General features: G+C 52.6%; 7 protein-coding genes across 7 annotated transcripts; 3 read left to right on the top strand and 4 right to left on the bottom strand.

Moving 5' to 3' along the window:
• Positions 1 to 92: 92 nt before the first annotated feature.
• On the top strand, positions 93 to 1,365 carry BJX67DRAFT_265183 (uncharacterized protein). The gene is made up of 2 exons (XM_071026420.1): positions 93 to 619; positions 692 to 1,365. The coding sequence occupies exons 1-2, from the start codon at positions 334 to 336 to the stop codon at positions 1,198 to 1,200; spliced, it is 795 nt and encodes a 264-aa protein (XP_070882239.1). The 5' UTR covers positions 93 to 333; the 3' UTR covers positions 1,201 to 1,365.
• Positions 1,366 to 1,613: 248 nt separating this feature from the next.
• BJX67DRAFT_374719 (GMC family oxidoreductase) lies at positions 1,614 to 3,815 on the bottom strand (the record flags this gene model as incomplete). Its single annotated transcript, XM_071031589.1, has 7 exons — positions 1,614 to 1,655; positions 1,707 to 2,482; positions 2,542 to 2,991; positions 3,056 to 3,182; positions 3,239 to 3,323; positions 3,375 to 3,576; positions 3,632 to 3,815. 7 exons carry the CDS (start codon positions 3,813 to 3,815, stop codon positions 1,614 to 1,616), a joined length of 1,866 nt encoding a protein of 621 aa, XP_070882238.1.
• A 1,005-nt stretch (positions 3,816 to 4,820) lies between these two features.
• On the top strand, positions 4,821 to 7,062 carry BJX67DRAFT_364276 (transcription factor TFIIIC subunit TFC1). Its single transcript, XM_071030165.1, has 4 exons — positions 4,821 to 5,174; positions 5,221 to 5,533; positions 5,588 to 5,774; positions 5,829 to 7,062. Exons 1-4 carry the CDS (start codon positions 5,034 to 5,036, stop codon positions 6,964 to 6,966), a joined length of 1,779 nt encoding a protein of 592 aa, XP_070882237.1. The 5' UTR covers positions 4,821 to 5,033; the 3' UTR covers positions 6,967 to 7,062.
• Positions 7,063 to 9,025, bottom strand: BJX67DRAFT_364274 (uncharacterized protein). The gene is made up of 2 exons (XM_071030164.1): positions 8,435 to 9,025; positions 7,063 to 8,379 (listed from the first exon to the last, which is right to left on the bottom strand). Exons 1-2 carry the CDS (start codon positions 8,547 to 8,549, stop codon positions 7,382 to 7,384), a joined length of 1,113 nt encoding a protein of 370 aa, XP_070882236.1. The 5' UTR covers positions 8,550 to 9,025; the 3' UTR covers positions 7,063 to 7,381.
• A 1,170-nt stretch (positions 9,026 to 10,195) lies between these two features.
• BJX67DRAFT_265121 (ribokinase) lies at positions 10,196 to 11,708 on the bottom strand. Its single transcript, XM_071026419.1, has one exon. The coding sequence runs from the start codon at positions 11,439 to 11,441 to the stop codon at positions 10,281 to 10,283; it is 1,161 nt and encodes a 386-aa protein (XP_070882235.1). The 5' UTR covers positions 11,442 to 11,708; the 3' UTR covers positions 10,196 to 10,280.
• Positions 11,709 to 12,039: 331 nt separating this feature from the next.
• Positions 12,040 to 14,357, bottom strand: BJX67DRAFT_384872 (MCM DNA helicase complex subunit MCM5; the record flags this gene model as incomplete). The annotated part of the gene is made up of 4 exons (XM_071033740.1): positions 12,040 to 12,532; positions 12,584 to 13,983; positions 14,041 to 14,167; positions 14,221 to 14,357. The coding sequence occupies 4 exons, from the start codon at positions 14,355 to 14,357 to the stop codon at positions 12,040 to 12,042; spliced, it is 2,157 nt and encodes a 718-aa protein (XP_070882234.1).
• Positions 14,358 to 14,704: 347 nt separating this feature from the next.
• BJX67DRAFT_364269 (vacuolar protein sorting-associated protein 54) lies at positions 14,705 to 18,524 on the top strand. Its single transcript, XM_071030163.1, has 3 exons — positions 14,705 to 15,070; positions 15,120 to 17,934; positions 17,992 to 18,524. The coding sequence occupies exons 1-3, from the start codon at positions 14,854 to 14,856 to the stop codon at positions 18,182 to 18,184; spliced, it is 3,225 nt and encodes a 1,074-aa protein (XP_070882233.1). The 5' UTR covers positions 14,705 to 14,853; the 3' UTR covers positions 18,185 to 18,524.
• Positions 18,525 to 18,551: the final 27 nt, after the last annotated feature.

Raw genomic sequence — 18,551 nt, 5'->3', positions numbered from 1 at the left:
CGCTTAACCCCGTTCGACCATGCAAAGGGTCGATGCCATCATCCACCCCCCCCGAACGTCGCTCTCGCTCTCGGTGTCTCGTCCCAGTTAACTCCGGCAGGTTCCTTCTCTAACGTCTCAGATTCAACTCCAATCGGAGCCTTTGACCAGCTCTTCCTGCCTCGTTGGCATTGGCACCCATCATTGGGGGGCGCGAAGGTTCGAGCATCTAGCTGGGCCGCAGTGTGAATATAAAAAGCCGGACAAGATCTCTTGCCAACAGCTGCAAGACTTGAAGAACCAGAAACAAGATACTTCAGGAACAATCGACACAAAGAATCTCTCTCTTTAACAATGGCTGTACCCTACGTCGTCTTCGTCACCGGCGGCAACAATGGTATTGGCTACGAGGCCGTGAAGGCTTTCTACGAGTCTCCCAAGCCCTACCATATCCTAATGGGCTCTCGTTCCATTGACAGGGCTGAAGCAGCCGTCAAGAAACTCAACGAGGAAGTCCCTAACAGCTCGAACACTGTTGAAATCGTCCAGCTTGATCTGGTTAGCGACGAGTCCATCCAGAAGGCCACTGAGCAGATCTCCAAGAGCCCGGGACGTCTCGATGCTCTTGTTAACAATGCTGGTACGTATTAGCCCCCATGGCCCTCTTCATGATCCACACAACACTCCCCACGTATACTAAGAACAGACACAGGAGCAACCTTCGACTTCGAATACAACGCCGGAAAGGTCAGCATCCGCGAATGCTTCAACAATGCCTACGACACCAATGTCGCAGGCCCCAATGTCCTAACACACGCTCTTGTCCCCCTCCTCCTGAAATCCTCCAACCCGCGTCTCCTCTTCATTGCCGGCCTCTCTCACATGACCCTCGCCATCAAAGAATTCTTCCCCACCCCTCCGCTTCCCGCTGGATGGCCGAAGAAGGTCGAGTTCGAAACTATCGGGTACCGGTGCTCCAAGACAGCGTTGAACATGCTCATGCTTGACTGGAATCATAAGCTCAAGGCGGATGGTGTCAAGGTTTGGGGAGTTGGTCCGGGAATGCTGGCTACGGATCTGGGAGGCCAGAGGCATCTCGCTGAGAAGATGGGGGCTGGACATGCAAGCTTGGGGGGAACCTTGATTCGGGATGTTGTCGAGGGAGCGAGAGATGCAGATGCTGGGAAGATTGTTGAGAGGGATGGCCTTACGCCTCTTTAATCTTTGATCTGCGGTAGCTGATTAATACAGCCATGCGTGTCTTTTCCACCGAGGAAAAGTATCAATGTATGCAGATTGAAACTTCGTTTTGAATTGAAGAATCATACGAGGCATTATAGCCTGTTTGACGGGTTACATTGCTGTACGTGACTCCTCAATGTTGTGCCACAATCCTCGACATGGAAGCCAACGAGACTCGGAACCTGCATCCACCTGCCAGTTGAGGTAGCCCACGGTTGAAAGGTTGGATTCTCCTTCAATGCCTTCGATCTCCATTTAACTATTTTTACAGGTATCTGGCTACATAATTCCGCGGAGTTGCCGTATATACAACTACTTCTACTACATCCCTGTCCTGTCTACACTACAACGCTCATCTTCCCTGCTTGGCTCTAACTCGCACCGATGCTCACCTACTCCAGCAAACCATACTCGGCCTTGATGATATCGGCGGCCTACGGCGTCATTAGAAATGTACTCAACGGGATCGTAAAAAGTCGACGTACCTTCTCCCCAATCGCATATACTGTCGCCATCGGAGGCCCAGAAAGCTCCTTCGGCATAATACTGACGTCGATCACTCGCAAACCCGCCGTACCGTACACTTTCAGTTCTGGTGAGACAACCCCGCCGAGATCAAGAGGCATCATGGGTGCGGTACAGCACTGATGTCCGTTAGAAGGCTCCAAGATTTCTCTCATTGTTGCGAGAACCTCCTCGTCGGTTTGCACGGTGGGTCCTGGAGTTAGCTCGATCGGCCCAAGAGCGGCGAGAGACGGTGCAGCGAACATCTCTCGCTGTTTACGGAACAGGGCGAGGAGCACCGGAAAGTCGGCCGGGTCAGTTGCGGTGCGGTAATTGATTACTGGGTTTGCCAGCGGATCTGTCTGGTTAATATGCACGTAGCCACGGCTGAATGGCTTCACTGAAAAGAGTTGTCCATTCGTGTCGGTATCCCAGCCCAGGTTGCCGATAGCCAAATCGGGGTCTCGGAACTCATCAAATATCAGCTGGCGCTGGGCCGCGTAGCCTGCAAGGACAGTGGCATGAACATCCGATGGCAGCGATTCCGCAGGGTCATGTTCTTCAGCATCCGCAAGGATATTTGCGTACGCCGTTCCTGCAGTGACGTCTTCGTAGGACACAAATACGAATTTCGGAGCAAGGTGTTTTGTCACAGACCAGACACTTGGAAGGCCAACGTCATATAGAGCGCGCTGCTCGTCGGCCCACGTGGTATTTGTGATGAAAGTTGTCACGTTAGGGGTGATACTATGCGTCCCTGGCAATAAAGTTAGTACGCATGATGCCGGTTGGTATCTTTCGGCGGATGCTACGCACATGTGTATACTTGCGGCAATGTTGTGTGGTCCTGGAGGTTCGATCCAACTCCAGGAAGATCCGAAACGACTGGGATATCGAGGGACTCCAGCAGATCCCGGGGTCCAACCCCAGAGAGTTGGAGCACTTGCGGTGTATGGAGAGCACCAGCGGCAATGAGGACTTCCTTAGAAGCGTACGCTCGCGAGGTGCTGCCCCCTGCGCTTGGGAGATACTCGACGCCAATTGCCTGCGTTTCGTCAAAGATAACCCGCGCTACCGTGGTGTCTGCGAGAAAATGGTAATTTGGCCGGCCAATAGCCGGATCGTAGTGATTTCGCTTAGCAGAACTTCTGGTCCATGTGGCGGCATCTATGGCGAACGGTTGCTCGAAGATCCCCGCATTGTGTCCAGCATTTGGGTCGAGTCTAGGTTGAATCCCAATATGCAGTGCGGCTTCGTACAAGGCACCTAATGATGAAGTCAGCGAGGGTCGCAATAAACGTGAATGTGGGTGTCTATTAGGAGAACTGACCGAGGCCGGGGTAAACATAGGTCGGATACGAGTACTGGATGGGTCCTTCGTGTCCACGAACAGAATCGTCCCATGTAATATTTCCTTCTCGGGCGAGTTGTGGGGTTGGCTCGGTGAAGTTCTCGCTCTGCGCCCGTTAGACCGTCTTTGGAGCACGCATTTTGTTACTAGACGTCGACTTACCTTGATGAAATACGGCAGCAAGTCTTCCCACCCCCATCCATCATTGCCAAGTGATTCCCAACCGTCATAATCTAAAGCAGTGCCTCTACCTCATTGTCAGATTCCAAACCTGCACAATTGCATCGTGACCGCATACCTTACGAAATTCATTGCATTGATCACGCTAGCGCCTCCAGCTACTCTTGCAATGACAGCGTCGAAGACGCGATTGTTCAATTCCTCAATTGGTTCAGTTGTCAAAGACGGCCAGGCGTACGGTTGCAAATCGTAGGAACCAGGGATATAAATGAAGTCTTCATCTTGATCAACTGGACCTGTTTCGATAACAAGAACGCTAACTGCTACGGTTAGCATCTCTATCTCTTCATTTGGGCGTTTTGGGTGAGTGTCTACCATCTGGAATTTCCGTGAGACGATCCGCTACGGTCAGCCCAGCGACACCACCACCAGCAACAATAAAGTCGTATTCCTGGGACTGAACGTCGGAATCAGAGACAAGAGTAGCATGCCGCGGCACTGTGAGACCGTGACTGAGCAGAAAGGGCGCCCAAAGCAGTAAAACAGATCGCTTGTTCATGTTTCCTGAAAAGACAGAATCCTTGGAACAATAGATTGACCCTGGGAGTTTCCAGTGACCAGACCGCAACACAGGTGGGTTAAATGGTCATTGCTAGTCGGGTCTCAGCAATTCAACGGCGTTGAAAACAAAGTACTCCTCGGGGAACGAGGTACGCCACAAAGCTCAGCTTACCCGTGCTTTGCCAGACGGGACGCTTGTGAAGAACATTGTCCTCAGAAAATAAGCGGAAGCACTAAGAGACGGGATCCACGGCTGCTCAGCCGGATAGCCAGTCACAATGACAGGGACGAACCCCTGACTGCATCCGGCACATAAGCTTCCTCCGAAAAGCAGTCGATCGATTCTCTGGCTGCCGTCATCGCAAACATTTTGGGAAGCCCTTGGCGCAGATAAAGTCGCGCAGAAAGGAACACGAAATCAGCCGTTCCTGTGACGGTGCAACCTTTCGTATTTGAGGACGTCGAAAGCTCCCCATGGAGAACAGAAATGCATTCTGGAGCCTCTGATAGTATGACAAGATATGCTTCCAAGGTCGGCAATACCAAAGGGGCTTCTTGACCCCAGTGAGCCATGAAGACCGCCCCTGAGTTGCCAGCTGAGAATCTCCCGATTGCAGAGATGACCACTGATGTCTCACGTCACTCGTCCAGAGCGATGACCGGGTTTGAAAATCATCGGCATAAATAACTCGGACTCCGATGTCACACAACAATGAATTTCCGCCGCAATAATTGGGGGCCAGGCAGTGGAAATGCCAATAGTGTCTTGAAATACGAGGCGTTCTTTGTTGGCAAGGTTGTACAAAGAAAAAGCTCCACTGCAGTGCATGGCAAAACAGGAGCCAAAATAGGAAACCTTGGAATGCTGCCAGGTTCGGCACCTTCACATGGAGCATGACGTTGGTTCTGCTGTGCCAGGCCGCCCTCGAGACGGAGTCACGCGTATTGTTTGTATGGTTTGCATCTACCAACGTCTCTCCATGCAATTCCCCTGCAGATGCTCATTTCCGAGTGGGAAGGTGGATTATTATTGTATTCGGCTTGCAGGCCGAGCTTTAGTGCTTATTGACGCTTGCTTTCCAGCGCTGCCTCTGTCTGCGTCTCACGTCGTGGTGTCCCGTCTGCGAGCAGGACTCGAAGAATTTCGGAGATACTTTCATTCACCCAATCGATTCAGACGCCATCAGACGCCATCTCTTCCCTTCTGCAAATAGCGATGGCAGAGCATCATCCTTCGAGAACCGCACCATTCTATGACATCCCGCCCCGGAGCATTGTTTGTATTGAGCATCCTGCCATTGTTCAAAATGTCGACAAAGCCATCGAGACCCTCCAAGGGAGTATGGGAATCGGCAAAGTAAGTCCACTGTCCTGATATAGTACCATCCCTGACTGGGTTGTAGACTCTGAATCCACCCAAGGCGGATACTCCAGCTAGCCTTGTACTTCGGCCAGACGATGCAATGGCACGGCCTGTGCAGTCAATAAGCACGCAGTCAAACAATATCCTTCTGAGAGTAACTGTCCCCAAGCGAACGGGTCGGAAGCGAAAGAGGGGATCGGATGAGCCCTTCGTAGAAGATCCAGATCGCAAAATCCCTACCGATGGACCGCCAAGGTATTCTGCGCACGAGCTTCTGCGGAGTCTTCGCGATAATGAGCGAAAGTACCAGGTTGAACCTGTTGGCCTGGTTGAGCGGACGCATGTCTTTCGAGGTAGACACCCTATATTCCACTCACAAATTCATGAACCCTCTAACTTTGGTGAAGGAATGCCGGACTTCGTATTTTCGACTACTAATAGCCCTTTTGTCAACCGATTCCGCGAGAAGATATTGCCATTCGATTACCGAAAAATGAAAGAATTCGATCTAGACATGAGCAAAGGAGCGACGTCAAATGTAGACATTATACCACCTCCATCATTCAGCCTTGGGGACATCCCTTTCAACTACTTGTACTGTCCCTCTCTTTCAGAGCCCTCCATAAACATAGACTAATACCGTCACAGCTATCGCCAAAACCCAACAGTCCGCCAAACCCTTGACGCCTCTGGCAACGTAACAACGGTAAACACCCAACAAGCCGCCAAAGTCCTCACCCACCTGGTCCCGCACAATATCCCCAATGTGCCCACAAAGCCGCGTGACAGCTGTCCTCCCCTCGACTCCCTCGACCCAACTCTCCGCGAAACAGTCTCCATAATCCAATCCCTCTTCGCCGACCGACTAGCCTGGAGCCGCCGCGCGCTCCGCAACTCCCTGAAATCTGTCGAGCAGCGCTACGCACTCCGCTACGCCATCCCATATGTCGGCTACATCTTCCGCTCCGGACCCTGGCGCGACGCCATCGTTCGCTTTGGACACGACCCACGCAAGGACCCCGCGTCGAGGATATACCAAACAACCATGTTCCGCATTCTCCCTCGCGAAGCTGAAACTGCCCGCGATGGCGCCGGCGGTCGTCGACACACGCTACCCCGCCCTAATGAGTTAACCCCAGAAGCCGCAACAACAACAACGTCGCACCTCTTCACGGGCCAACCCCCACTCCCTCTCGACGGCCGGATGTGGATGTTCTGCGACATCACCGATCCCCAGCTCGTCTCTATCCTCCGGCCGGACCCGGAACCGCCTGGCTTCGTGCGTAGTGAATGTGACATCGTCGTAGACGGCTGGTACGGTAACGGCACAACGGCGAAGTTAAAGGCGATAATGCGCCATAAGATACTCACGCTCTTCGAAGGGCGTATCCCGAATGAGGCTGATTATACGCGCATTCTGAGTCTACCGGACCATGCGGATCCCGAAAAGGGGATGTCAGCGTTTTGGCTGCAACCTGGGGAAGCGACGGCAAAGGAAATGGCGCTTGCGACGGAGATCAGGGGGACAATAAAGGGGTCGCAGAGGTGGAAGGAGAAGGCTGGTGGAAAGAGGGCGTTTGTGGGGAGGGATGAGAAGGAAGAAAGCGAGGAGAGACAGGTTGAGAGATCTGAGGAGAGTGTGGCAGAGGAAGAGAGCGAGGGGGAAGAAGCGGCTATTCAGCAGGAGGAAATTATGGAGGCAGCAGTTGAAGCAGTGGATAAGGCTGCTGGGCCGGGTGAGGCGGAGGGTGGTGATAATGATGATACCGGGGATGAGATGGACTGATGATCGACGCTGCTGGATGAAATATTTGTTGGTGTGAGGAGGCGGTAATAGTCGATTAAGAAAAATATATACATCATGAACAGCATCAAAAGACGTGACACATCTGAGCTCATTAGGTAGTACGCGCTGACACCCATGCAGTGTGCAATAGGCCAAAGCCAATAAAAATATAGGACAGCGCAGGGATGCGGGCTGAAGCTATGACAGAAATAATAAGGCAAGGATGGGGAGAGACCAGAACAAGAGGAAATGCTGGAGGAAAAGGCCGTCCACCGAACAAGGGAAACAGGGTATCCAAACAAGACTCTACAAGACCCTCCAAAAATTGTTGTAACGCCAACCCACTAAACTCCGGTAGCCCAAGCATCAACTCTAAGGATGAAACAACAATTAGGGTAACGAATGAACTTTTCATCTATGCAGAAGCAGGCTCTGAGAATCGCTCGGTAGCTTCTTCCGCGGCACTTTCGCTCTCCCACATGTCGATGCGATCATTGGCTGGTTGGGAGTCGGCCTTTATGGGTTCCCGTGCTGCGGCGGCCTCCAGAACGGATGCAATGGAAGATATACTCGAGAGCTTACTTCGAGTGGGATGAGTAGGAGGGGTTAGGGATAGGGTAGCCTTCTTCTCCTCCGCCGGTGCGTCAGTCTCATCGTCATCGTAAACGACAGCATAGGAGAAGGCATGGCAATCTTCGCCGTAGAAGTCGGCGGCATTGAGATCGCCCAACGGAGAGCGGGGCTCGTCCACCATGTCAGACTTGCGAGCCGCCGCAGCAGGGGCCTCCTGTTGACGGGAGCGGGGGAGAGAAATGCCCAACTCAGCGGGAGGGATATTCTCCTTCCCACGGTAATCAGACTTGTCGCCCTGCTTCCCTTCGTCGTCGCTAATATCCAGAACACATGTTGAGTGCTGCATCAGATTCGTCATTTCTTCTTGCTCCGAGTCGACATAGATATCAAATGACCAAGACGCAGGCATCTTAGTGGAGGGAGCCGGTTGGCTCTTAGACTTGCCATTAGACAACGCAGCAGCAATTGAAAATGGACGGCTGACTCCCTTTCGGGATGCAAACTCTGGTCGGTTCTTTGAGATGGTAGCGCGACGAGCAAAAGGCTTTGGGGTCTTCATCTGTGGGGAGCGACCGGCAGGTTTCAATGCCGGTGCAGATTTCGGGGTGGACGGAGGCGCCTTCGTGGAATTCGACGGAGTGAAAGAGATAGAGCTCGAGTCAAAGACATCGAATGCCATACGTCGTGAAATCCTCATCGGCTTCGTGGGACTTTTGACGGAGGGGTGTTCATCCTCGTCGTCGGCAGCACGCTTCCGCTTCGTCGACTTGAATGCCGCAGGGTCGATATTCTCCGAGTCTGATTCAGAGAGGGGTCGTCTTTTGCCTGAAAGACTGGTGCCTACGCATTATATAAATGTTAGCATTGACGCGAAAACGGCACGAGACGGTCGTACCGTTCTGCTTGTTCTGGGCGTTCATCTTGGTGCGGAGCAAGGAACGCATGCGTGAGGCATCCAGAGGAGCAAAAGGCTGTCGCACAGCTGTTGGAGTAACAGTAAGGGCAGCCATGTTGAATTGATAAGAGCTGAATGAAGAAACGATTGAGAAGCGTGGTACGACGAAGTGAGAGAAACAACAGCAGCCCGTGTTGATGGATGGAGGATTTGTTTTGGTCGCGCGGCAGCGGCACCTGTGCAGGCGGGTGGGGTGAAGCTGATTGGTGGTCTGCTTCTATACAGCTGGGTCCAAGGAAGGAAGAGCAGGTCGTGACAGCCACGAGCCTACGGATGGCCTAGAATGTACGATATGGCAGATGTAATACAAACAAGAAAGGAGGGTCAGTTGGCTTGGATCGTGGCAGAAGGGAGACGAGCGAGAACGAGGATTATAAGGCAAGAAGCGCCGCGAGGGGGAGCAAGGCAAGGGCCAGTGGACACGCTCTGGAGAATTCCTGCACAGCCAATGGAGGAGGGTAGACGATCTCGGGTCTGAACCTCATGGGAGGAGGCGAAACATGCAGAAGGGAGGTTTTGAGGGGAAGAAGGGTATGGCAAGTGAGATCTTGGAATGCTCCTCGGGGTCTATAAGTAGTCCAGCTGAGGAGCAGGAATGGGATGATGGCGTCGAGGCGCGTCAGGTTCGTGTCGCCCTCAATGGACTTAATAAGGCCGCTTCACGAATCCAAAGCTCACTTGAGGGGTTGAATCGTCTTGCCAGATCCTGCATCTGCAAGGCATTGCATTGACTGCGATCCAATAATTGACGATTTTCCCCTCACTTCGTTGACTCTGCCTGGCGCGTCGTCGTAATTTACCCCATACACGGGTTTACCGAGACATTCGCCACTTTTCCTGCTGGATTCCTTCGGGAGGGTCTGGATTTCCAACGCGTAACGTCCTTCCAGCAGCACGACACCATCGCAGCACCACACCAGCTTCTCTCCTCCACACCAGCCCGCCTTGATCCCTTCAACGCGTCCCTGCACATGTCAAGCTCAAGCCTCGTCGCGTCCTCAACTTAATTCCGCTTGATTAGCAATGCACGTCCTTCTCTCTCCTCGTCGAACCACGTATCTCTCTCCCGCGTCCTCGTCCTCAGGTTTCAACACTTGATTGCACTCAGTGAGGACCTCTTGAAGTGGACGAGGGGTCTTGTCTCAAGATCGTGGATCTCTCTCCACCAAGGGAATCATGATCGACTGCCCCTCTCAGAGGAAGGGCAGCTGAACTCGGCTAATTCCATTTTAAAGTTGCCCAGTGCACGCCCGGCGCTCTGAGCCAGGCGCTATGCCGACTGTGTTTCATCGTGGCTGCGCTCCAGCTGAAACCTGCGATGCAATGCGATGCTAATTTGAGGGTAATCTGGGCTAATTACGTCGACATGTCTCCATGTCTACCCCTCTGTCCGTGCTTAATATAGACCAGGGCAGCACCCGGGCTCGAGGGGAGAGTTGCACTGTGCTTGTGCTCTGAACTTTCGGGATAGGCTGGCGCGTGGTTTGCGACGTACGCGCCGACCTCGATGTGTGTGTGGCCAAGCAAGGTTTCATTCGCAGGTGCCCTGCGTTTACTTTCAACCTTCCTGTTAAACGCCTGTTCGGTTCACCTGGGATATCTTGATCCGGGTGCATTTCAGCGCCAAACGAAACTCTGGATTGTCTCCATGTCCTCCGTCGAGCTTGGGTATGTTGGAAAGTGGCCGAACCGTTCAGGTTCTCTATTTTGCCTCTTCTATAGCTTCAAACATGTCCAGTATCATACAGGCGCATTAGCTCCGCACAAACCTCGGGCTTGCGCGAGTTCAAATCTCATCCTCCCAAGGGATACTATCCATAGCGCCCTGCCTCTCTACACCCCGCGCCGAAGCCCTTGTAGCCACTTCCATCGCTTCATCCATGACCGTCTTATACCGCACCCCCTTTTCTTCCACCGTCAAGTCCTCACCTGCCATCCCCCCTACGCGCCGCCTCTCACGCCACCGAGCAACTTTCACCGCATACGCACCCACAAAGGTATCCCCGGCCGCCGTCGTATCCAGGACCCTGCTCACCTTTGCCGCCGGAACCTGATTCGTAGCTCTCCCGGCCAGCTCAATCCCCGGGTCAGCAGCACTATACCAAACGCCCTTCGCCCCCAACGTAACAAGCACATAAGTCACCCCCAGCGAATGGAAATACCTCGCAACTTTCTCCTTCCCATCCTGGCCTTCCTCAATTCCCGGAACTTTCAGCAGCTCCTCCACAGAGGGCGTCATAAGTTCCGCCTCCGTCTCATTCATAATCAGATGGTCCACGCCTTTATACACGTCCGCCGGTAACCCACCCGGGGGCGCAGGCGCAGGGTTGAACATCACATCCGGACCAACCTCAATCCCCCTCTTGCCCTGAGCCCTCTGCTCGGCCTTCCGCTGCCCAATGTCCCGGAGTATACCGATCGTCGTCTCCGTGGGAATCTCGCCCTGCATGACAATAACATCCGGAGCGGGGCTAGCGAGCGCCATACCCAGTACTTCCGGCATCGCCTTCATCCCGGCGTAATTCGCACCGGGGGAGAACAAGATCCGATTCTCCCCACCTGCTGAAGAATCAACAATGATCACCGCAACTCCCGTGTATGCGTCCGAGATCACCTGGACCCGGGAAGTGTCGACACCGGACTTCTCGAGGGTGGGTTTCAGCAAACTGTCGAAGTGTCCGTCGAGGGCTCCGACGGCGCCGACAATTTCAACCTTCACATCGCCTCCCGCTTTCGCTGTTGATGTAGATGTAGATGTGGGCGTGGGTGTGGGTGCGGATTGCGGGCGGGATAGCCGGCCACAGGCCACGGCTTGGTTTGCGCCCTTCCCGCCGGCGCTGATGAAGTATGCGGAGGAGGTGATTGTTTCGCCGGCGTTGGGGAAGCGCGGAGTCACGGAGACCATGTCGGCGTTGAGGGAGCCGATGACGCGGATTGTAGGTGGCATTGTGAGCTGTCGGACGGAAGCTAGTAGGAAAGAGGGGGGAGGGTTTGATGCACGGGAACTGAGGTCCGATGATCAAGTGGCGGCGTAGGGCCAAGATTATAGTTGAGATCAGAAATGCTGCTGGCTGGCGTAAGGAGCGAAGATGGGTACGTGCTTCAAGGTTGTTGTCGAGCGTGTGGTGGGGGATAGTGGGGGAGTCGCCTGGAAGTGGATACAACTGGGTCTGGCTCAGGACTAAATCTTTTGCGCTCAACACGGCCCTCGAGCTGCCATGTCGTTGATTATCTTCTCGAAAACGGGTGTGACTGACCTTTCTCCAAATTTCCTCCGTTTGATTAACTTCAGAGGTTTGTCGAAAATATAGATCTCTTCTGCAGCTACACGAGGACCGCATGTATGTCGACGATGGTTCTGTAAGCATATCGCTCAAACACTGTGGCATCATAACGTATTATCATCAGGTATTCTAAACTATTCCTCGTCAAAGTATGTGATTTTTACAAAGCTAACGCCGTAAACCCGTTCATACCCCGCTGTGCCCAAGAGATCGATGAGAGAACAGAAGCATCAACATATTTACCAGCCCCGGAACCGAAACCTATACGCCCTGCCTGTATACTTGTGAACCCCCAGATCGGATTTGGATGGTACTCCTCCGCTGTAGCACAACGATTGCTCTGTTCAGCGCTTGCTCAGAGTATCCTCTTCCGTCGACAAATTCACGCCGTAGAGTCGCAAGGCTGGTGCTCCATCCAATAGGCAGGCGGCGCTTCAATTCGTCCTCAATCTTAGACACTTCTTCCATCATCTCTCTGCTTCCTTGGCCCTCTCCCTGAGTGATGGCGTCCATTGTTGAAGCCAAGAATAGGCGGATGGCTTCGTCAACGTGCGCCTCGGTTGCGATGGGCGACAGGCTCAGCTTCGCGAGAGATTCCGTGATACGGACAATGGCTTCGAGTTGACGGACTGTGATAGGAATGGAAGATCGGGCGTTGGCATCGAGTTCGGCACGATGAACTTGCTTTCGGATCGAAACGAAATGAGAAGAGAGCTTCTCGGCTGCTTCGGGGGAGAGGCGTGGGGCGCATCGGCTGAGGGGTGTTAGCTTGCATATCCAATAATGGGAGATTTGGATGACATACCTGCGGCAATAGCTAATGTATCGTTTCATCTTGTCCAAGGGGATTTCCGCTTCAACCTGCTCTTCAATGCCCCTTCCACCCATATGCACTCCCATGACGTGACGTGCAATGTTCTCGTCACGGCTCCGCTCATGGTCGTCACGAACGACAAAGATCATGTCGAAACGAGACAGGATTGTGGTCTGAAAGTCGATGTTCTCACCGGGGGTCTTAAGATCATCGTACCGACCGAAGATGGGATTTGCAGCGGCCAGAACTGACGTTCGTGAGTTGAGAATTGTTGTGATACCGGCTTTGGCAATGGAGATCGTTTGCTGTTCCATAGCCTCGTGAATGGCCACCCGGTCTTCGTCTCTCATCTTGTCAAACTCATCAATGCAGACAACACCGCCATCAGCAAGCACCATGGCACCACCTTCTAGGTAGAACTCGCGCGTAGCTGGGTCACGTTGTACAGATGCGGTAAGACCTGCCGCGGAAGATCCTTTACCGGAGGTGTAGATGGCGATTGGAGATACCTTTTCGGTGAATTTTAGCAGTTGGGATTTGGCCGTTCCTGGGTCACCGAGAAGAAGGACGTTGATATCTCCACGAAGCTTCATGCCGTCAGGAAGAATCTTCTTTGAGCCTCCCATCAGTAAACACACAATAGACTTTTTAATGTCCAAGTTTCCATAGATCGAAGGAGCGATGCTTCTAGCGAGGGCATCATATAGGTCTGGACGGCGGCTGAGCTCCAGAAACTCTTGTTCTTCGTCTTCGGAGAAGATACTGCTGCCTTTGGCGGTATGATCGAGATCAGTGGTGATGCCCACCGCCCGCAAATATGGGTTGCGAATCGCTACCGCGCCGTCCTTCTTTCCTCCTTTTTGGTAGATGGAGAAGATCCCCATAACTGTGCAGCGCGATCCGGGCACAACCCTATTGGCGAGATATCGATCTGCAGAGATAAGAACATGGCGCGGTAGTTCGCCAACTGGAACCTGATCGGGCGCTTCTTGAAGTTTAAGAACTTGCTGATCGACAAATTGGGACTTTTCGTGCGCAACCACATATGGGTCCAATGGACATTGGTCTGCAGGTTCTTCGCCAGGCTGCTGCTGACGACCACACCGCCGAGGAAGTGTGAGGCCTGAAAATCCCCCATCAACCCCAATGTTCTCGCCGTGGTCGCAATTTTTGCAGCGAATGTGCACTGTTGTTGCTTTAGAAGATATCGTCGAGGCACCAATTACAATTCCCGGAATACGGACGAGGTGAGAAATATTGGTTGCGTTTAAGTCGCGAATGGAAATATGTGTTGCGGACGAATGTAGGAGGAGTTGATGAGACGGAAGTACGATATCTCTTTGTGACGGATAAACGATGCGCTGGGTGCATTGTCGGAGGGCCGCCTCGAACTATATAACCCGGAGTAGTTAGTATACGAGGTATGGCTCGGGGAGAGGAAAACCAACAAGAGGGATAATGTCTGCAGGCTCTGTGGTGAGTTTGTGGGCCAACTCCTCGTTGTAGGAGATCAAGTGGGCAATATCGACGTCGCAGTAGTATTGCTTTACGAGGACGTTCTGACGGAGTTGGTCACTAATATTTCGTCTTAGCCTCGCCCGTGGTCATGGCTTTTGTCTGTGTCGTACCGGTAGATAAAAGCATTATCAAGCTGGAACTCGAGAACAAACTCCCTTAACCGTGCCTGAATTTGTGTACGAGACTCTTCGGCGCCGTCAACGCTTGGAGCTAGTACGCTCAAAGTATAGGGGGTGCGTCTGTCCATTGTGGCTAGAGATTAGGTGTGAGGGTATTAAAATGTGTGGGTTTTCGATCACAAGTCAAGAAGGTGGCAGCAAAATCCATTGTCTTTCATTGCCCTTGCAACGAGAGCGCGAGACACACGCGTCGCGTCCACAGACGCGTTAATTGGTTTTTGCCTCAGGCACAAATAAGGAACGAGTTTCCGGAACAATACTTTTTCCGTTGATACAGATATGGCTTAGTGTCAATCGGACAGGAGCTTGGTGACCTTTCCCGATTGGGTCGAGATGTGGCCTGTCAGCCTCTTGGTCTGACAGACGGTGAGGTGTTTATAGAAGAAGCTCTTGTTTGATTCGAGATTGGTATTTTTTTTTTTTTGCAAGCAATAAGTCCCGACCCTTGCTGTGGGCTCGAACGCGGACGACAACTGTCAATTCCACAAACGTCAATTTGTCATGGTCAGGTAACGTGTGAACGACCAAGGTGGCCGACAGAGTGGCCAGCTTGACCCCGGCGAGATGTCTGTGAGTCCCCGGAAGTCGATCGACAGCTTAGCCTCCGGTGCATCGACTCCTTCCCTCTCTCAATACTCGTTCAACCAAATTGAGTCGCCGCGGGTCCCGGCCCAGAGATACCCCCTGAGACGAGGGTCAACTGCTAGCTCGATCGTGAGCATCGGCGGGATCCTCGACTCCTCCAACCGACATGGAGCGATAGCGGAATCAGGGCAGAATGGTGAGTTAGACTCTATATCGGTGATTTGTCTGAGACTGACACTTCACAGCTATTTCCACCCTGCTTCAACCTCCAATCGTCCGAACCGGCCTGGTACCTCATAGCGCGTCTGTGATCAACGGATACAAACCTCCTAGCTCTCGAGATATCCCGCCCGTTACATTGACAAATATACCGCATGTCGACCGTAAGGCTTTCGAACCGTATCTGGCGCAGGTGGGTTCATTATACGAGGTCTTTCAGGAGGTAAAAGAGAGTAGCGGGGAGCAAGATACGCAGCTAGCACGGGGAGGAGTAAAGGCCTCTCCCAAGCCGGACGATTATGAGTCCTTGATCCCAAGGTCTTTGGAACGGCGGCCCTCTGCGATATCAAGCGGCTCCCGTTCAAGCTCTCCGTATGCAACGCCCGGACGGAAGCGGCCATCGAACCGTGGCCGTACTCCGGCGATTACGCCTTTGTCGACAATACCTCCCGTCTACTTTGAAGACGATTTTCACCTGGAGAATCCGCGGACATTCGATGTGGTATCGGAAAGATCGGAGGTTGTCACACCCCCCAAAGCGCCAAGCAAAGATAACAAGGTGGATAATGCGGTTGAGCCCGCACAGACAGGGAGAAAGGCGCTTGCTACGAATGCGATATTGCAGGAGAAACTTTCTTGGTATATGGACACTGTGGAAATCCACCTCATATCATCGATTTCGACCGCTTCCAGATCATTTTTTACGGCACTGGGGTCGCTGCGTGAGCTGCATGCTGAAGCTGCCGACTCCGTTAAGCGGATTCAGGTGCTGCGGAAGGACCTCCAGAAGATAGACCGGGAAATGGCACTGGGAGGGTTGAAGATAGTCAATCTTCGACGGCGAAGGGAAAACATTCGTATGCTTTCCGATGCTGTCTCTCAGCTGCAGGACGTCGTGCAGTCGGTCACTCGATGTGAGGAATTAGCCGAGGGTGGAAATATCGAGGATGCAGCAGATGGACTCGAAGAAGTAGGGAGGTTAATGGCTGGAGACTATACTCCGGATCAGCCCCCAAATGGCGAGGAGCCCCGGCGGACTATCGATTTGCGGAGACTCAAAGCTCTTGAGGGAGCTTCAAACGAACTTGATCGTCTGAGGTATCAAATCGGCACAGGCTATGAGAATCGTTTCATGAACGAGCTTCTTGGTGATCTGAAGCGCCATGTTGAGAATGTGCCCATGATGACAACAGTACAGAGATGGGGTTACTCATTCCAGCGGCAACGCGGGGGCCAACGTACCAGCCTTACAGAACCTCCAGCTTACATGTCTATTGATGAACAGCTGCGATCTCAATTACGCTTGCATCTCGCAGGACTTGCTCGCGTTTATCATACCACGCCTGCTGCTACAGCATTCAAAACCGCTGTTCTGCGAGAGATGAAGAGCCTGATCCGTAGACAAATGCCGAGCAGCAATGATGACGATAATGAGTCAATGGTGTCAGTCTCTACGCACCGGTCCCATCGGCTAAGCTCACAGGAAAAGTCCTCGATCCTGGCTCGGAATCTCCGCGCTCTTGAGGCGGACGATGCATACGACATGCTCGCTCGGGTATATACTGGCATCAGTGAGTCGTTACGCAGATTGAGTGTTCAGGTCAAGGTCCTTCTTGATATTGCGAGCGGATTAGAGAGTTTCCCGGCAAGGGAGCCGAAGTCTTCCGTTGGCAATGGAGATTCTCGAGCATCAGCACATGCGGCTCAGGATGAGATTCTGCAGATCCTTGACATGTCTAGCCTCCTTGGCCAGGCTGTCGATATTGCCCACTCCCAAGCCACCAAAGTATTGAAAGTGCGATCAGAACAGACGGCCGGCCTTACCAAAGAGGACTTTATCAAATATTTCACACTGAATCGTCTTTTCGCAGACGAGTGCGAAGCGATTTCTGGACGCAGTGGGACCGCTTTCAAGACTGCTGTTGGGAACCAGATTCGGGACTATATCGCCCGTTTCGGTGACAACCAACGGCACAGTATAGTCCAGGTGATGGACTCCGACCGATGGGATGCAAAGGACTTCGGTGAGATTGAGTCAGAAATCCTCAGTCGTATCCTCGGTGCAAGCACCCAAGACATTGATGCTTGGGTGGAGATCTCCAAGATCTGGATACCTCAGAATGAGCGCCAAGGCTACACAGCGATAGATACCACGGTTGTCAACGGCTCGAGCAAGGAAAAAGAAAAGGTCCGCACTGCAACCATCGACGAGCAAAAGTATATCCTTTCCGACTCTGCAATAGCGATGATGAGAAGCATCGAAGAGTATCAATTCCTGATGGCGAACATACCTAACATGATACCGGAAATCGCCTCCGGCCTGTTGGAATCGCTGAAGCTTTTTAACTCACGATCTTCTCAGCTGATTCTGGGCGCTGGGGCGACCAGGAGTGCTGGCCTCAAAAACATTACTACTAAACACCTTGCGCTCTCTTCTCAGGCTTTGAGCTTCATCATCGCGTTGGTTCCTTATATTAGGGAGTTCGTCCGTCGACATTCCCCGCCTTCATCTTTGATGGCCGACTTTGATAAGGTGAAGCGATTGTACCAGGAACACCAGTCAGGCATCCACGAAAAGCTCGTCGACATCATGGGTTCTCGATCTTCAGTCCATGCCAACGCTATGGAGAAGATCGACTGGGAGTCTGGGTCGGGACCCCCCGTAAATCCATACATGGAGACCTTGACGAAAGAGACCGGAACATTACACCGGGTATTGAGCCGACACCTCCCCGAAATGACGGTGATGATGATTATGGACCCGGTGTTCCAGAGCTATCGAGACCAGTGGACTCGAGCATTCGACGAGGCGGTCATCAAGTCGGAGACCGGAAAACAGAGGTAAGCTCCGGTGTAGATGCCAGACACGAGTTTCGACTGACTTTCAACCTTGTACAGGCTGCGCCGCGATGCAGAATACTTCCAGACGAAATTGAGCAAGATAGACGGCTTTGGAGACTTGGGCGAGCATCTCCTCGGATTGGTCGATAGGAAGACAATCGAAACGGAGGTTCAGGAACCGACGCCAGCTGAAGACACCTCGTCGAAGGGTTCTCCCAAGCCGCAAGACGAGACCGACTCCAAGTCTTAATCATTCTTTGTATCTATACGGGGGACTGTACAGCAATTTTTTGAGCGAATGCTTTATATACTCAGCAACGATTGCTGCCTCCTTGTCTTCTTGTTTTCCATAGATCTTGTCTTCAGCCTCTTTTAATGGCACAATATCATCAAATACCCTTCGGGCCGGCAGTATTCAGTCCAGCTTTGAGAGAGGTTCGATTGACTCTTCCTCCCCGACATAACTCATTCTTTACTGAGCATGCGATCCTCTATGCCGTCCGTCATGAACGCGGTCACCCTCCAAAACATCAAAAACAGGCTGCATCATCGCCCTTGCACGGGTTTTTGAACACCTTGTTGACCTCCATGAAGGGTCCTAAGGTTCCAAACGACAG

Source organism: Aspergillus lucknowensis (genome assembly GCF_044049455.1).
Source record: "Aspergillus lucknowensis strain CBS 449.75 chromosome Unknown BJX67scaffold_54, whole genome shotgun sequence".
In the NCBI taxonomy this organism is placed as follows: domain Eukaryota; kingdom Fungi; phylum Ascomycota; class Eurotiomycetes; order Eurotiales; family Aspergillaceae; genus Aspergillus; species Aspergillus lucknowensis.
Note: the sequence above shows the minus strand (reverse complement) of the source record. Positions and strands in the feature narration are given on the sequence as shown.

What these genes read in the sequence shown, in the direction of transcription:
- BJX67DRAFT_364269 (XM_071030163.1), top strand. Translation starts at nt 14,854, where the DNA reads ATGTCTGTGAGTCCCCGGAAGTCGATCGACAGCTTAGCCTCCGGTGCA. An exon ending in AGCGGAATCAGGGCAGAATG is followed by an intron (nt 15,071 to 15,119) that starts GTGAGTTAGACT and finishes GACACTTCACAG; the next exon opens with CTATTTCCACCCTGCTTCAA. An exon ending in TCGGAGACCGGAAAACAGAG is followed by an intron (nt 17,935 to 17,991) that starts GTAAGCTCCGGT and finishes AACCTTGTACAG; the next exon opens with GCTGCGCCGCGATGCAGAAT.
- BJX67DRAFT_265183 (XM_071026420.1), top strand. Translation starts at nt 334, where the DNA reads ATGGCTGTACCCTACGTCGTCTTCGTCACCGGCGGCAACAATGGTATT. An exon ending in TGCTCTTGTTAACAATGCTG is followed by an intron (nt 620 to 691) that starts GTACGTATTAGC and finishes GAACAGACACAG; the next exon opens with GAGCAACCTTCGACTTCGAA.
- BJX67DRAFT_265121 (XM_071026419.1), bottom strand. Translation starts at nt 11,441, where the DNA reads ATGCCACCTACAATCCGCGTCATCGGCTCCCTCAACGCCGACATGGTC.
- BJX67DRAFT_364274 (XM_071030164.1), bottom strand. Translation starts at nt 8,549, where the DNA reads ATGGCTGCCCTTACTGTTACTCCAACAGCTGTGCGACAGCCTTTTGCT. An exon ending in CGCCCAGAACAAGCAGAACG is followed by an intron (nt 8,380 to 8,434) that starts GTACGACCGTCT and finishes TATAATGCGTAG; the next exon opens with GCACCAGTCTTTCAGGCAAA.
- BJX67DRAFT_364276 (XM_071030165.1), top strand. Translation starts at nt 5,034, where the DNA reads ATGGCAGAGCATCATCCTTCGAGAACCGCACCATTCTATGACATCCCG. An exon ending in GGAGTATGGGAATCGGCAAA is followed by an intron (nt 5,175 to 5,220) that starts GTAAGTCCACTG and finishes ACTGGGTTGTAG; the next exon opens with ACTCTGAATCCACCCAAGGC. An exon ending in GACATCCCTTTCAACTACTT is followed by an intron (nt 5,775 to 5,828) that starts GTACTGTCCCTC and finishes ATACCGTCACAG; the next exon opens with CTATCGCCAAAACCCAACAG.